Source organism: Suncus etruscus, chromosome 17 (assembly GCF_024139225.1).
Source record: "Suncus etruscus isolate mSunEtr1 chromosome 17, mSunEtr1.pri.cur, whole genome shotgun sequence".
Lineage (NCBI taxonomy): Eukaryota > Metazoa > Chordata > Mammalia > Eulipotyphla > Soricidae > Suncus > Suncus etruscus.
The window spans coordinates 43,777,482-43,793,825 of record NC_064864.1 but is presented as its reverse complement, the minus strand read 5'-3'; the positions used below and the strand labels follow the sequence as shown (position 1 = coordinate 43,793,825).

The window sequence follows — 16,344 nt, the reverse complement described above, 5'->3', positions numbered from 1 at the left end:
TTTTGTATGGTTGTTATTTGTGAAACCATTTTCCTTTTAATGTAATTGCTGTGTCAGATATATATATATATATATATATATATATATATATATATATATATATATATATATATATATATATATATATGTTGGTATATTTCTCTTTATCTCTTTTACTTTGTTTATAGTAATATTAGTCTGCTCAATTTCTCCTCCCAATCTTGTTTCCAAGTCAATTTTGGTAAATATAGTTTTCTAGTATATGTTTCTAATACAAATTTGGAGGCAGAAATTGTGGGATTCTTTAGGATTTCAAACTATAAAAATTGTATGGTCCTCCTCATTTTATTACTGAATTTATTTGTACCTTCATTTTAATGAGAATTTTTACCAGAGACCTTTTATATTTCAATGGTCTTTCAGTAAATAAATGCAACGTTTTGCTTGTTCTGCCAATTTTTGGTTGTTTTGGTAATTTTGCATTGGGGATCACTTTTTTTTGTTGGTTTGTTTGTTTTGTTTTTTGGGTTTGGGGGCCATACCCGGCGGCACTCGGGTTTGTTTACTCCTGGCTCTTCACTCAGAAATCGCTCCTGGCAGGCTCAGGGGACCATATGGGATGCCAGAAATTTAACCTGGGTTCATCTGAGGTCGGCTGCATGCAAGGCAAAGGCCTTACCACTGTGCTATCTCTCTGGCCCCCTTGGGATGACTCTTGGTGGTGCTCAGAGGACCTTATGAGGTGCCAGGGTTCAAACCTTAGTCACATGTAAGGAAATGCCCTAACTGGTGTTCTATTGCTCTGGACCTAGAACTGAATTTTTCAGTTGATTCTAATGTCACTTTCTTTTCAATTCTTTACACATTATTGTTTGCTTTTACTTTTTTGAATTTATTTTAAAAATATTTTTATAACTTTTTTTTTTGGTATTTTGGCCCACGGCCAGTGATGCTCATGGGTTACTCCTGGCTATGCGTTCAGAAATTGCTCCTAGCTTGGGGGACCATATGGGACGCCAGGGGATTAAACCACTATCTGTCCTAGGCTAGCGCCAGCAAGGCAGATACTTTACAGCTTGCGACACTGCTTCAGCCCCAAAATTTTATTTTCTTTATAGTAGCACATCTGTGCTCAGAAATTTATTACAACCCCCTGATTTTTGTTATAAGTTCTTAAGTTACATAATAGTTTAAAATTTTCTTTTTTAGTGTAATCTTGTTAAGATTTAAAATTTTCTTCTAATTTAGCTTTGATACAGCTCAAAACTTTTTTTTTTTGGTTTTTGGTTTTTGGGTCACACCCAGTGGCGCTCAGGGGTTCCTCCTGCCTCTGCGCTCAGAAATCACTCCTGGCAGGTTCAGGGGACCATGTGGGATGCCGGATTCGAGCCACCATCCTTCTGCATGCAAGGCAAACGCCTAACCTCCATGCTATCTTTCCGGCCCCACATCTCAAAACTTTTGAAAGTTCACTAGTCCCCATTTAAAGTTTTTTAATTTTCGGGGCCGGGCGGTGGCGCTGGAGGTAAGGTGCCTGCCTTGCCTGCGCTAGCCTAGGACGGACCGCAGTTCGATCCCTCGGCGTCCCATATGGTCCCCCAAGAAGCCAGGAGCAACTTCTGAGCGCATAGCCAGGAGTAACCCCTGAGCGTCACAGGGTGTGGCCCAAAAACCAAAAAAAAAAAAAAAAAAAAGTTTTTTAATTTTCTTTATGATTTTTTTGTTTGTTTGTTTTCGGCCACACAATGCTCGGGTTTCTCGTGGCTCCACACTCAGGTATCACTGCTGGTAGGTTCAAATGACCATAAAGGATTCTGAGGATCAAACCTAGGTCAGCTGTGCCATCACTTCAGCCCCTATGATTTTTTTTCTCTTAACTCATGAATTACTAAAAGTTTGATCAGTTTCTGATTGGCTTTCGTGGAGCTGCCTTTTTGTTGATTCCTCGTATAGATGCATTGGAGTCATGAAAGATGATCGTTGTGTGAATGGTTTGAAGTATGTGGCAATTTGTACATACCTCTTGTTTTGTGCGTGTGTACTTGCAAAGATTGACCGTGGTTTGGATTTGCTGGGACCAGTTTTCTCCGTATCTACTAGAGCACTTCTTTGGTTTCTTCTGATTTTTGCCTTCTTGAGCTGTCAGTTGAGAAAAGTGTGTTGACATCTTTTGCTTTGACCATGTATTGATTTGCCAGCTTGTTTGTAATATTTTCTTTACATATTTTGAGGCTGTTTTTTTTTTAAATATTCAGGTTTAGGATTGTTACATCTCCCTGAAGAATTGTTTCTGCTATGTAATAACTATCCCTCGTCATGCTTTTTGGCATAAGGTCTGTTTTGTCTGATGATGATATAGCAATGCCAGATTTCTCTTGGTTATTTTCTTGGTGTATCTTTTCCCATCCTTTTACTTTCAACTTTTCTATGTCATTATGTTTTAGGTATGTCTCTTGTAAACAGCATATAGCTGGATTTTGTTATCTTATCCAATGTGAGAATCTGTCTTTTAAATGGTGAGTTTAGTCTTTTTATATTTTCTGTGGTTACTATTATGTTTGGATTTGTTATTTACTTTGTGCTATTTACCATACATTTTTTCTGTTTCCCTCCCCTTTTCTGATTGGTATTTGACTAAGCTATCTTAATTCATTTCATTGTACTTGAGTAAAATTTTTGCGTTTTATTTCTAAAATTAGTCATTACCTATAAAATTACAAACATAGCTGACTCAGCCTAAAGTTAATCATCTTTATCATCCTCTTAAGCAATACCTTAAAATGCTTTGACTGTCATTCTCCCATCACTGTTGCCTACTGTTTTACTTTCATCTTGTTTTCATCCCTCATTGTTTTTATCATTAGAATAAAAATTATTTTGATTTGCTTTTCATGTATTAAATAATTTATCCTTTCCATTGCTTCTGGCAGTTCATTCTTTGTTGTTGTTTATTGTAATTTGTTGAAGACTAAGAATGGAAAACATCTTTAGTTTTTTTCTTGGTCTAAAATGCTTCATATCATTCTTGCCTGGTACATTAGCTTACAAAATAGAAGCTATACTAAATGTATTTTTATCACATTGGCAGTATTTCATTTTTGCTTGCATCTTAGCTATTTTGAAGAATTTTTCTCTGTCCATCACTGGTTTCTGTGATGACTTTTCTCACCAGGCTGGTGAGCTCTTTCTTAGACTCCCTGGACTCCAGCCCTTTGGTGGTCTCTGCTTTCTTCAGAGTTTCTTGCATAATGTCTCCAGGCTCCTCTCTTGACCCTCCATGGACAGTTTCTGGGGTTGTTCCCCCCAGGAACACCACACCAGCTCCTCACTCACCCTTTGCTGTCTCTCATGAGACTTTGTCTCATCAGACCTCAGCCCTAAAATGACTTTATTTTCTCTGACACTTAGAGAGGTGGTGCCAGCTGAAGGGTGTCCTTATGAGCCTGCTCCCCTGTTCCAGAACTAGAAACATGATCTCTGCTCTTTATTTAGGGCGTCGTCACTTACCAGAGCTTAAGTGACATCAGTGCCTTCAAGTGGAGACAGCATCCTCTGGACTTGTATTCTAGCATCGAGGTTCCTCCTGCTTTGTTCAGGTTGTATCAGGAGTTTCTGCCTATTTCTAAGTTTCTAGTTACTTGAACATAGTAGTCTTTACACTCGTCTGATAATAGGTTGCATTTATGCTAATGAGAAAATAGGGACTTGTGCTCTGGAGTGATTCCTTCTCCCCCGTATTAGAGGGGGAGAAGAAACCACTTGTCCATTTCCTTTCCATTATGCACTTTCTTGAGCTGAACAGGAGAGCTGAGAAATTTCTTTAAGAAGTCCAGTGATTGAATTCAAATTATCAATAAAACTTTCTCCCGTCTTCTCTGTCCTTTGATCAGAACACATAGTTTTAAAAGGTCTAAGTAATTTTTTATCTCTGCCTCTGAGTGTGTGCTGCAGCTGACCTTGGCTGCTTAACTCCCAGCACAAGTTCACATTCTGAAATGTCGAATCATTCTCTTTTCTCTAAGGGCCAGAATATTCTTCCTCAATTACTATTTTTCTCATGTTACTCAATGATCTAGTATAATTGGGTTTATTCTGAGTTTGTAAGACTAAGTTTCATGACCTGCCACTTAAAACAGGGCTTTCTAATCCACTTCCTTATTCTTATTTAGTGGTTGTCTTCTCTTAGCACTTGGCACTCTTCTCCTTGAGTTTTTCTCATATCTTCTTGTTCTACCATGTTCTAGATCTTGTTTATTTTCCTCAATATTTCTTTCAGAAGTCCTTTCATGATTTTATATTATTCTTTCTTTTTCTTATAGGTAACATAGTTGTCCAATGTCAGTCATGCATTTTTGTTGCTGGTTTTTGTTCTGTGCACTTTCATGAACTACCTTTTTTTCCTGTTAGCTGTGGATCATTGCTGTTTAATCCCATGAAGGACTGGAATTGTTACTTTTGTATACCTTTCTCACACAATTAGCACTGTCAAAATAAAACAGTGAAATAGGAAATAAACTCCCCTTTCCATTACATTGTTTATAGAATAGATATTTGAAAGTTAATTAAATAATTAGCCATATACCTAATATAATTAGATGTTAGAGTCTGTACGGCTGATTCTAAGTTCCTCCAGAATGAAAGAAGATGTTTTTAAATATCCTCTTTTGTTGTATAATTATAGAAGCAGAGAAAGTTGCACAGGTGGCAAAAATTCGATTTCAGCAGAAGGTGATGGAGAAAGAAACTGAAAAACGCATATCTGAAATTGAAGGTATTTCAGGAAGAAAGGAGTTTCTGGCTATCCTGAACTGCTTAGGATCCGATCTTTGATTGCAGGATATGGGGGGGATATTGGGGCACAGATGAATGATATGCTCTGTGGGAGGTAACTGACCTGATGTTTGAAATTAATGATTTTAAAAATTGGGTCCAGAGAGAGAATACCGCAGGTAGGGCTCTTGCCTTCACAGTGTGCTGACCCAGGTTCAAAAACCAGGACCCCTTATGAGCCCCACCAGGAGTTATCCCTGAGTGTAGAGCCAGAAATAAGTCCCAAGCACTGTTGGGTGTGGCCCAAATCAGACTAATTTTGCATTTCTAGCCCTTTGTTTTGTGACTAAGTAATTTAACTTTTATTTCCTTCCATAATTTGGGCCATCTTCTCAGGCAGAGGGCGATATTACCCACAATCAGCTATAACAATTATACAAGTCAAGAAACCCCACCAGTACACGTTTCTTTCCTACCTATCAAGCCAAATATAGTAAAGACTAGTTAGGAAAATCCAAAGCTCTTATTTAACAGAAACTTTCAAATGTCTTATTTTCCATTGTGAGATGATGATGTTCTTTCTTAGTCTTGTTCGCAGTCTTAAAGACTGATCAATTCAATCCCTTTTGCTTATCTCTCAGCATTAGATGTGAAACTGGTTCTGGATCACATTCAGAAGTGCTTGGGACAATATAGTAAATAGAGCAGTGGTTTTCATGCCCCTGCTGAGTTTATTTACTTCAAACCTAGGGTCTGAGTGGGGCATGAGGTTTTGGGTTTTCTACTGGTGGAAGGAGTAGTGTTGGGTGGAAATGAAGTGGTCCAGAAGAGCTGAGATTTCGTCCATCTTCATAGAAATATTTCCCCTTGAAAGTGGAGCTGTCTGAGGGCTGGGATTGGGAAATTGCTAGTGTTGTTCATGCATTTTCAAAAGATTGGGTGGCAGCTAATTCTGAAGTCTGACCCATGTGAGGAAATAGATTGGGACTTTCTTTCACACCTTCACTTTTCCTTTGCTAGATGCAGCATTCCTGGCTCGAGAAAAGGCGAAAGCAGATGCCGAATACTATGCTGCGCACAAGTATGCCACCTCAAACAAGGTGATCTGCTCTCCATATCATGCTGCTAGCAGGATAGTTTGGGGTTTGTTTTCCCAACTGTATGGTCTTATATGATAGAGCTAATTTTAATAGTTGTGCTATTAAATCATCAGCTGATCATTTGTGTAGCAAGGCATAGTGCACATAGTTATTGGGTAGAGAACTTTGTTTATAGTTTCTTTTCAAAGTTGAGTGCTAGGACTATGGTTATCAGATAGATAAACTGAAGTTGAATCTGTAAATAAGGAATATTGATTGTCTTCTCAGGTGATGCAAGTCAAGTTCATTTAGAATTGCTGTTCAGACAGTAAGGGATGGCAAGCTTCATAGCTCCTCCTCTGAGACATCTGCACTTCAGTATGAGAACATTCATTGTTGAAGATGAGCTCGTGCATGGGGAAATATTTTGTATCTTTGGCTCTTGACTGCTAGCTGGCAGTAGTGCTAATCAGTAACTTTAGCAGTCATTCCCTATTGAATGCTGTTAATGAAATTTTTTTCAGGGGCTGACGCAGTAACAATAGTTAGGGTATTTGCCTTGCACACAGCTGACCCGGGTTCAACCCCCAACATCCCCTATGGTCCCCCAAGCCTACCAGGAATGATTTCTGGGTGTGACCCAAAAACAAAAAAAAATTTTTTTTTTCTAATTTTCTAGTCATGGGTAATTTCATGAAGTGAACCAACTTGAAAAGGGGATTGGGTAGTGTGTATGTACCCCCAAAAATGTCACACTTTTTGTAGATATGTTGCATGTTTGTATGCAGGCTTAGCCGGAGCTCAGTAACAGGCAGCTAAAGACCTGTGGAATTCTGAGAAGGCAAGGAAGGATTGGGCAATGTTTATAAAGTTACTGATTTTAGAGTAGTTGTGAAATGAGATAGAGACTGGTAGGCAGTGTAATAGATTTTAAAGAATTAAAGATTTAAATATAAACAGGGCCTAAGCTTTCGATTAGAAAGCCACATAATCTCTTCAGAATAAATGATAAGATTTAATAGGTTAATCAGATGAAAGCTGTCCTTCAAAGTCCAGTATAAAGTTAAACTTAACATATTGGGAAAACAAGACTGTGGAAACAATAGAATGTTGAACAAGATGAAAGTGAAGTGAGAACTAACTTTAGGAAACGAGCAGGCAGAACTTCATGGCAGAAGGTAGGAGGCCCGTGTGAAGACATGGGGGTACCTCATAGGTGAGAGGAAAGGGATATTTGTTTATGCTGTTTTTTAAAATGCTGCTTAGGTAATGATCTATATTAATAAGGCATTTGGAAACAATTCGTTATTTGTTGTGCCCAGATTTTGACGTGATATGTGTATCAACTGGAGAGAAAATATATTCAGAGAATAAAAGAATCGTTATTTGTTGTGCCCAGATTTTGACGTGATATGTGTATCAACTGGAGAGAAAATATATTCAGAGAATAAAAGAAAGATGGTGAAGGCTGTGGAGTACAAGATGGACTTTTGCCTGGAGAACAGGCTGAATTTAGGTTGATGAGTGATCACTAGGGAGGTTCTGAACATCTTGGAACATTAAAATGAGTTTTAGCCAAAACTGCTCTAGGGAACATCAGACTTTGACTCAAACCCAGAATGATTTTAATTGCATGTGTCTTGGGCCATGGTTTAAGTAATATGAAGCAGTGTGACAAAGGGATCTGTAATGAACAGGTACCTATCTGGGGCTGGGAAGATAGTACAAGGGACTTAACTTGTATATATTGACCTGGGATTGATCACTGGCACCCCATATAGTCCCTCTAGGCCTGCCAGGAATGATCTCAGAGCTAAGAGCAAGCTCTGAGTACTTCCAGGTGTGCCCCTGCCAAGAAAAAAATATCTCAAATTAAGAACAAGTAGCTGTTCATCAGAGACAGGTTAAACATCCATCTTCTAAGCAGTAGGCCAGGCCAGGTGATTTCATCACATCTTTTCTAGTTCTAGAATGTGATGGGTGGGTGTGGGGGGTTGTCAGTTCCCCTGAGTTATGAGCTCAAGCCCTTTCTTAGAAATTGCTACTCTCTTCCTTGACTTGTTCATCTCTCTCAATAGAAAGAGCAGAAATTCCAAGATAAAATGAGAGAGTATGTATGGAAAGACTTTAAATTGCTTTTCAATTTGAAAAGCTCCAAATTGTTATAGAAATTTTAGTTAAGAGAAAATGACTGTTAAAATTGTTCTCCCTAATGCTCATTGCAACTCTTATTATTATCATCAGCTTTGTCATGAAAATATGAGCTGCTTCTTGTGTGTGAGGACAGGGACTTGTTGAAAGACCTTCAATACGGGAACAGAGAGATAGTAATATGCTAGCTGGTGGAGAGGAAGAACCATTGGAGGAAAATGGGGTGGGTGTGCATGCGTGCTCTAGCTGGTGGGAAAGGGAAGGCTAGGGATACACAAAAGCCATTGGAGAAAAAGTGGGGGGGGGGTGTAAAAGAGAAAAGGAAATCGCGGTGACCAAAGTCTCCTAATGCCTTTGTCTTGCTTGCTCCCAGCACAAATTGACCCCGGAGTATCTGGAGCTCCAAAGATACCAGGCCATTGCCTCTAACAGTAAGATCTACTTTGGCAGTAACATCCCTAGCATGTTTGTGGACTCCTCTTGTCCTTTGAAATATTCTGATCAAAGGACTGGAAGAAAAAGCTCACTCCCCTCTGAGGAGACACTGGAACCCTCTGGGAAGAGCCCCATCCAAAACAAGGAGAGCACAGGTTGATGCAAGAGGTGGAAATGTTCTGCCATACCGAGATGTGGCCCAAGGGGTTAAGTGGGAACAATGGCTACAAGACTCTTCAGATTTACAGAGAACCCGAGTTCCGTTCTGCCACTCCTTTGGTCATCCTCATGTACCAGCTGGTTGCAGGACAGAGCCAGCTGCTGACACCCAAAGGGACTCTGCAGCCACAGTCTTATGAAATATCCTCTCTGTGTTCCTTTCTAAACTGGTACTCATGAATGAGGGAAAATCTGATGCTAAGATACTGCCTGCACTGGAATGTTCAACACTAAACCTAAAGCAAGCTCTGCTTTTCTAAGCTAAGATCTATTGAATAATGTTTACATGGGTCCTCGGGGAAATGTGTGCTCAGCCATTCACGAGAGGCCAGTGTGAAGACAGCGGGATATGGTAAGTGAAGACTGACTGACTCTGTCTAGATCCAGATCTAGATCTAGATCTTGCGGTCTGGTCCTGATATTCTGCTATGGCATTAAAACTAGACCCCTGAAGTTCCCTTGGAAGTGATGTTTCTTTTGAGCAACCATTTACTTGATATGATTTGCACCTTTTGTTTTCCTTCAGCCAGTAGCCAGTTTGGTGGCCTGCTGGGACATGTGCTTTGTCTCCTAACCAGAGATTCCTCATAGAGATTTCTAATCACTAGATTATTGTGTTTGTCAGCTCAGAGATAGAGCTTGGTTTGAAGTGCTGGGTAAGATGAAACCTTTGCTTTGAGCCAAAGCTCTGGGGTCTACTTTCCCACTTGGGTGGTGACTGTCTGCCTCGAAGCTCCAGGCCGTTGTGACTATGGTGCCTGGTTTTAACCATAGCCAGCTCCTTTCATGTCACTTCCCAGCTCTGGCTGGCCAAGAGCAGGACAGGACTTTGATCCAGAACAGGAGCGCATCCAATTCCTCGCTGTTTACTGCACAGTATTGCATCATATTTACAGGAAATATTTACTTTTTAGAACTGGATTTGGGGTATGTGCATTTGCCCCACCACCTCAGGCTTCCGTGGTTACTAGCACACTGATCCTCCTTAAGATTGTGCATCAGGAGCCTCCATAGTTCGACACAATCACTTAAAACGTTTTAACCTGTGGCCGCCTTCAACCATCTCCCTCTGTCCTGGCCCTGAGATGCTGGAATCAAAGCTTTTTCTTCCAGCATTCACCTTCCCGGGGGTCTTGAATCCACTGACACTGACAGCCTGGAATTTTACTCTTCAATGAGAGGTTGGCATAGTTGGCCTCTGGAATATAGGAGACTTAATTCATTCAACCATTTTCCCATGAGGCAATTTCCCGAGACAATGTGCTCAGGTGCCTCTTGTGTGCACAATACTGAAAGATAGAAAATATGGGACCACTTTGAGTCAGTTGGTCAGTCTTGCCATTCTCACGGCAACATGTGGCTTGTGCCAAACACTTGGTGGGAAAAGAAGTCCCAGGTCTGGTGGATCTTTTTTCTTGGGCCTTAGACAATAGACACATTTTTAATATGGAAAATAGTTTTTTTCTTTTTTGCTCATTTAATGATACACAAGAATTTTGTGTTCCAAGCCCTCCTTTAAAGTACTTATAGAATATAATCTCCACCTGTCATTGTTGCTGCAGATGAATGATTGTTGTGGGAAGTCTGAATTATTGACCTTTGTGCTTTTATTCCTAGAAATGTTTTCTATTTACATGAGCTAAAAAGCTGTTGCCCCAAAGTAATGGATGTGGGTTTTCTTACATGCCACAGCCCTGGTGGCAGAGCTGAGGAACAGGGAAATAGTGTGATACATTAAGGAAAAAATACTTCAACTTCACTCTCTCCAGAGTCTGAATCCCCCAGGAGCTCAGAGCCCATCCCTCCTCCAGGGATGTTCCTTTTGGCAAATACACACTGTAATCTTGAAATCTAAATTTCTATGTGAAATGCTACCTTTTTTAAAAAAAAAAAGAAAATAAAATTATTTTACTATCAGTGATGTGTATTTTCTTTCTTTGTTTCTTTTTTTAAAATAGTTGTCTTGGTTCTTTTCTCTGTTCTTAATCTGTCTGAATCTACACATTTCAATGAGATATAGACACTTTAGTTACTGTTTGACCTAACTCAGTTTTTCTTACACTGTCCTGAAATGTGTTTGTGAGATGGCTTGGGCTGGAACACAGACTCTACATGCAGAAGTCCTCTGAGCCTGTCAGTAGAGATTTCTGAACATAGCCAGAGCCAGAGTAAACCCTGGGCACAGACGGGTGTGGCCCAAAAAAAGAAAAAAAAAACACCCAGATAAACAAATAAGGAATTTCAATATCTAGTTGCTGAAACAACAAAAAGACATTCGAGCCAAGTGATTAGTACAGTGGAGTAGGATGCTTGCCTTGCACACAGTGAACCCAGGTTTAATCTCCAGCAATCCATTTGGTTCCCTGGGCACACAGCTAGGAGTAAAGTGGTGAGCCTTGCTGGGTGTATAGCTCACTCTCCATTCCCCCTTCCCCCAAATAGGTTTATTGGCAAATGTGGGTGTACCAGAACAAGAACTCAATCAGTCTGATGATGATAGGACACAAGCCAGGGACACAAATGAGAGCCAGTCCAAACTCAAGGTCTAAGGTATGTGCCAGATCTTAACCAGACATTTAAGAATGGATGGACAGGAGGCATCTGGCCAGCAGAGAAATGAGAGTGACGCTGAAACATGTTGCAAGCAGTAGGAAACACAGGACGTGATTGTCTTGCACACAGCCAACAGAGTTTGATTTCTGGTGCCCCATATAGTTCCAGAGCCAGGAGTAAGCCATGAGCACTGCTGAGTGTTGCCTCCCCCCTTTAAAAATAAAAAAGATTAAAATGGAAAAAGATAGCACATGGTAGTGCGTTTGCCTTGTAAGCATCCAATCCAGGACAGAAAGTGGTTTGAATCCCAGCATCCCATATTGTCCTCCGTGCCTGCCAGGAGTGATATCTGAGTGCAGTCAGGAGTAACCCTTGAGCACCACTGAATGTGACCCCCCCCAAAAAGTACTAAAAAAAAAAAAAAGTACTACTTAAAGACAAAGGCTTGGTGCCAGAGCGATAGCGCAGCAGTAGGGCATTTGCCTTGCATGCGGCTGATGACGGATCTGTGTTCGGCGCAATCCCTGGTGTCCCATATGGTCCCCCAAAGCCAGGAACAATGTCTGAGTGCATAGCCAGGAGTAAGCCCTGAGTGTCACTGGGAGTGGCCCAAAAAACAAAAACAAAAAAAAAGACGGGCTTAATAAAATATCCTCAACTTAAAACTGAGCAAAGGGTATCAAGGCATTTCTTCATGTGTTTGGAGTAATATGCCCAACCTGGATTTGATTCCCAGCATCTCATATGACCCTGGAGCTCCACCAGGAGTGATCCCTGAGCACCTCTGGTTGTAACCTTCCCAAAATGAAAATAAAACTAAACAAGAGGGGGCCAGAGAGATAGCACAGCATTAGGACATTTGCCTTGCAAGCAGCTGATTCAGGACGAACCTGCATTCAATTCTCTTTATCTGCTCTGATGATGGGCACAGTAGACTTTTAAGCAAATGAAACATGAGTCAAATAATGTTTAATGAGACCTATTCTCTAGCAGTTAGTGATTTTCAGAGTCGTAACTCAGGATATATGATCCATTTCCTCCTCCCTCCCCGTTAGACAATTTAATAATTTGTGGTTTCTGAATGCAGAGCCAGGAGTAACCCCTGAATGCTGCCAGGTGTGGCCCAAAAACCAAAAAAAAAAAAAATTAAATTCATGGATGAATAAATACATAGCAAAAGATATTAATACTCAGGCATCCAATTTAAGGATTAATGAATTTTTACTAAATTTATAAGTGCTGTTGATTTAAAAGTGTTATAATCACATGTAAAATTTGAAGAGAAAAATATTCCAATGGCTTATTATCAATACTTATTTATAATAAAAATTAGCTATTACCAAAACAGAGTTCTTACTGAATTGATTATAGGATAATTAACATTAATTGAGAACCTCTTTTTCTTTTGATACTAGGGATCAAATCCAGGATCTCACATATGCCAGGCATGTGTCCTTCCTTTGAACCACATCCCTCGCCATACTGTGTATGTCTTATGTACCAAATACTGTACTGATGGCTTCATCTATATGAGGATAATTAGCCAAACACTAGGTCCAAGAGGAAAATGTTTTAAAATTTCTACTCTGTAGGTAAAATGTGAGGTGAAAAGAATTAAATAACTTGCCCCAAGTGAAAATTGAAGCAGAGATTTGAATAATATATATTTCTTAAGCTCTAATCAATAACTATCCTGACTTCAGTTGACATTTTAATTTTCAGGTGCTTGTTATCTCCATGAATAATACATATTTTACATAAGTTTTGATTGGAGCATATAGAAATATTTTCAGTGTTTCTTTTCCTTAAAACATAATAGTGGGACCAAAGTGGTTGTATAGCAAGTAGGGTGTTTGCCTTGCATGAAGTAGACCCTGCTTCAATCGTTGGCATCTCATATGTTCTCCTGAACACCCCAAGAGTAATTCCTGAGTACAGAGCCAGGAGTAACCCTTGAGCATCACTTGGTGTGCCCACCCCCAAAAAAACTCAGTATGGGAAAAAAAAAATATATATATATATATAAACCTACAAACCAACAACCATTAACAGTTAAAATATTTTCATAATCATCTTCACACTTAATTTTCCCCAATACTGGTTTACAAGTATATGAATTATATAATTTACAATTACCCTATTATTGGCATTTCATTTATTTACCATGTTTTTCAATTGGCATTGATGTCACTGGAGTACAAAACTTTGCTTTATTTCATTGAACAATTTCTTCACGTAACTTCTTAGATGAGCAATGAATAGATCAAAGGCAACTAAAACAATTTTTTTGCTGTATTATTGTCTTTGTTTTGTTTTTTTGTTTGTTTTGGGGTCACACCCAGTGATATGGCGGTGAGCTTCTGTGACCTGTCATTAAGTCTTGTACTAGGCGAGTTCCCTATATTCTGATAGATTCTGGCACCATTATTGTGGAAAGTAGACATGTATGGTCCCAGGTCTAAAGCAATAGTGCAGTGGATAGAGCACTTGCCTTGCACACAGCAGACCCAGGTTTGAACACATGCATCCCCAAGCCCTCCAGGTGTGATCCCTGAATGCAGAGCCTGGAGAAACCCCTGAACACAGCCAAGTGTGACCCCCAAACCAAAACCAACCAACCAAACAACAACAAAAACAAAATTCATGGGTCCAAGGAGGTAGAATAGCCTGCAGAGAACTAACCTTTCACTAAGCCAACTGTGCTTGATCTGTTACTTCATAGGGTCCTGGAACCCAATCTGGTGTGATCCCTGAGCACAACTGGGTATGGCCCCAGTGCAAACCAAAAAAGTAGAAATTCAAAAAATAGCCCAGAGTCTTCTTTATTTATTTGGTTTTGGGACACACCTAGCAAAGCTCAGATGTTATCCCTAGCATAATAATAATTACTGAATAATTACTCAGAAATTATTCCTGACATTGCTCAGGGAGAATATATGGGGTGATAAGGATTGACTCCTTCCTAGTCAGCTGCATGCAAAGCAAGTGCCCTATCCACTGTATTATTGCTCTGATCCCCACTGTCTTCTTTTCTTTTTGTTTTTTACTTACTTTTTAATACTTGAACAATGGTTTGTTTATTTTTTGGGCTTTTGGACCTCACCCAACAGTGCTTAGGGACTATTTATGACTTTGTACTCAGGAGTGAGATACTCAAATGTTTTTGTTGCATAGTTAAGACTTGCGGAAACATGGGTGTGTATATATCTTTTGGAACTAATGCTTGTGTGTTTCTTGGGATACATACCAAGGGGCAGAATTACTGGGTTATATGGAAACTTAATTGAAAGTTATTTTAAGGTGACTCCATAATATTTTCCATAGAGATGAATCAGATGATAGTCCCACCAACAGTGAATGAATTTAATCACTAACTAGATATCAATAGCCTACAAAAATAAAGTATAATAAATTATAGGAACTTCTATTAGTTTAATTTTTGTCATTGTTGTTTTTTGTGGGGGTGCACATCCCATGATGCTGGCTCTGCATCAGGAATTACTCCTGGCAGTGTTCAAGGGACCATATAGGATGCCAGGGATTGAATCCAGATCAACTGTGTGCAAGGCAAGTTGTACCATGTCTCCACTTTGTTTTGTACCATTAGACATTTATTCAACAACTTCTAATGCTAGTTATGACTGGAACTGGGGAATATATTGATAAAGAAGGTTTCCTCTCTATTAATTTTGGTATAATTGAAAAAACAGATCTCAGGGCCAGAGAGTCATCTCAATGGACTGAATGCAGACTTTGTGTAGGTTTGATCCCAAGAGCCACATGGCTTCCTGAGCTGCTCAAGAACTGACCCCTAAATCCCAAAACATGCTGTGTTAGATCCAAAAACAACACAAAATAAGCCCCCACAAACAAACAATAGGAAAAAATTTGGTTAGTGTTTATAAGCCTTGAATCAACTTATTTTCTAAACACCCTTTTGAAAAAAGCCTGAACCCTCTCCTCTACAAAATGCCTTTCCTCTATAATTACGATCACAAAACCCAAGTCTGTGAAATGCTGTCAGTGGTGATGAGGTTCATATATGAGCTGCTGGGGGTCTAAGTCCAAGTCAGAAACAAAAGTGGACCAGGTCTGAGCCAGTGGTCACACAGAATGTTGTGTTCTCACAGAACATAGCTCTAGTCCTTTTCATTCCGTCATGAAGAAACTGGGTTTGTTGAGAAGTGTCGCCTCTAGTCCTTTTCATTCCATCATGAAGAAACTGGGTTTGTTGAGAAGTGTCGCCCCCTACCTGCCTATTTGTTTTGTGATTTTTAATTATCCTTGGTCAATCTGTGATCTGAAAACACTGTATTCAGGTTCAACAAGATTTTTTAATTCCTTTTTTTATTTTCATTGACACCATATATGTTTTAGCATTATTTGAGTTTCAGGAGGAGAACCGTTTAAATCAATATTCGTATAAACTACATTTTGTTGACAAAAAGTCTAGTGTCTTTTTTTTAGCCTAGTATAGGATAGCTCATTCCCATTCACACACACCCCTTTTTTTCCTTGGATTTTGGACCACATTCGGCAGCTCTCAGGGATTCTTGGCTTTTGGCTCTGCACTCAGAATCACTCTTTTCTTTTTGGGGGGGTGGGCCACACCTGGTGACAATCAGGGGTTACTCCTGACTATGCGCTCAGAAATTGCTCAGAAAGTGCAATGGGTAAGACACTTGTTTTGCATGCAGAGGACCCCAGTTTAAAATCCGGCGCCCCATGTGATTCTCTGAGTCCTCTAGGAGTGATCCTAGAGCATGGAGCGTGGTGTAAGCCCTGAACACTTCTAGATGTGGCCTTCAAAGACAAAAAGAGAAAAATCAGGGGCCGGAGAGGTGGCGCTAGAGGTAAGGTGTCTGCCTTGCTAGCCAAGGAAGGACCTCGGTTCAATCCCCCAGCGTCCCATATGGTCCCCCCAAGCCAGGGGCAATTTCTGAGCGCTTAGCCAGGAGTAACCCCTGAGCATCAAACGGGTGTGGCCCCAAAAAAAACAAAAAAAAGAAAGAAAAAAACAAGTTTCTGGATTCCAAGTCTTACACATACCACAGCACTCAGAAAGAGACCCGGTTTGTGTAAGGGACACCTCTGGTTCCCACACTGGTCCTCATCAGGGCCTACCAATACCTGACTGGTGGCCTCAAGTCAGTTATTG

At 40.0% G+C, this 16,344-nt stretch overlaps 1 protein-coding gene across 1 annotated transcript in view; it reads left to right on the top strand.

The window, feature by feature from the left end:
• The window catches only part of ERLIN1 (ER lipid raft associated 1), a 37,955-nt gene extending 27,410 nt beyond the window's left edge, over positions 1-10,545 (top strand). The window contains exons 9-11 of the mRNA XM_049764313.1: positions 4,661-4,750; positions 5,770-5,849; positions 8,353-10,545. Of these exons, the coding sequence (XP_049620270.1) occupies positions 4,661-4,750; positions 5,770-5,849; positions 8,353-8,574 (392 nt within the window). The 3' untranslated portion in view covers positions 8,575-10,545. The remainder of the gene's footprint in view (positions 1-4,660; positions 4,751-5,769; positions 5,850-8,352) is intronic.
• Positions 10,546-16,344: the final 5,799 nt, after the last annotated feature.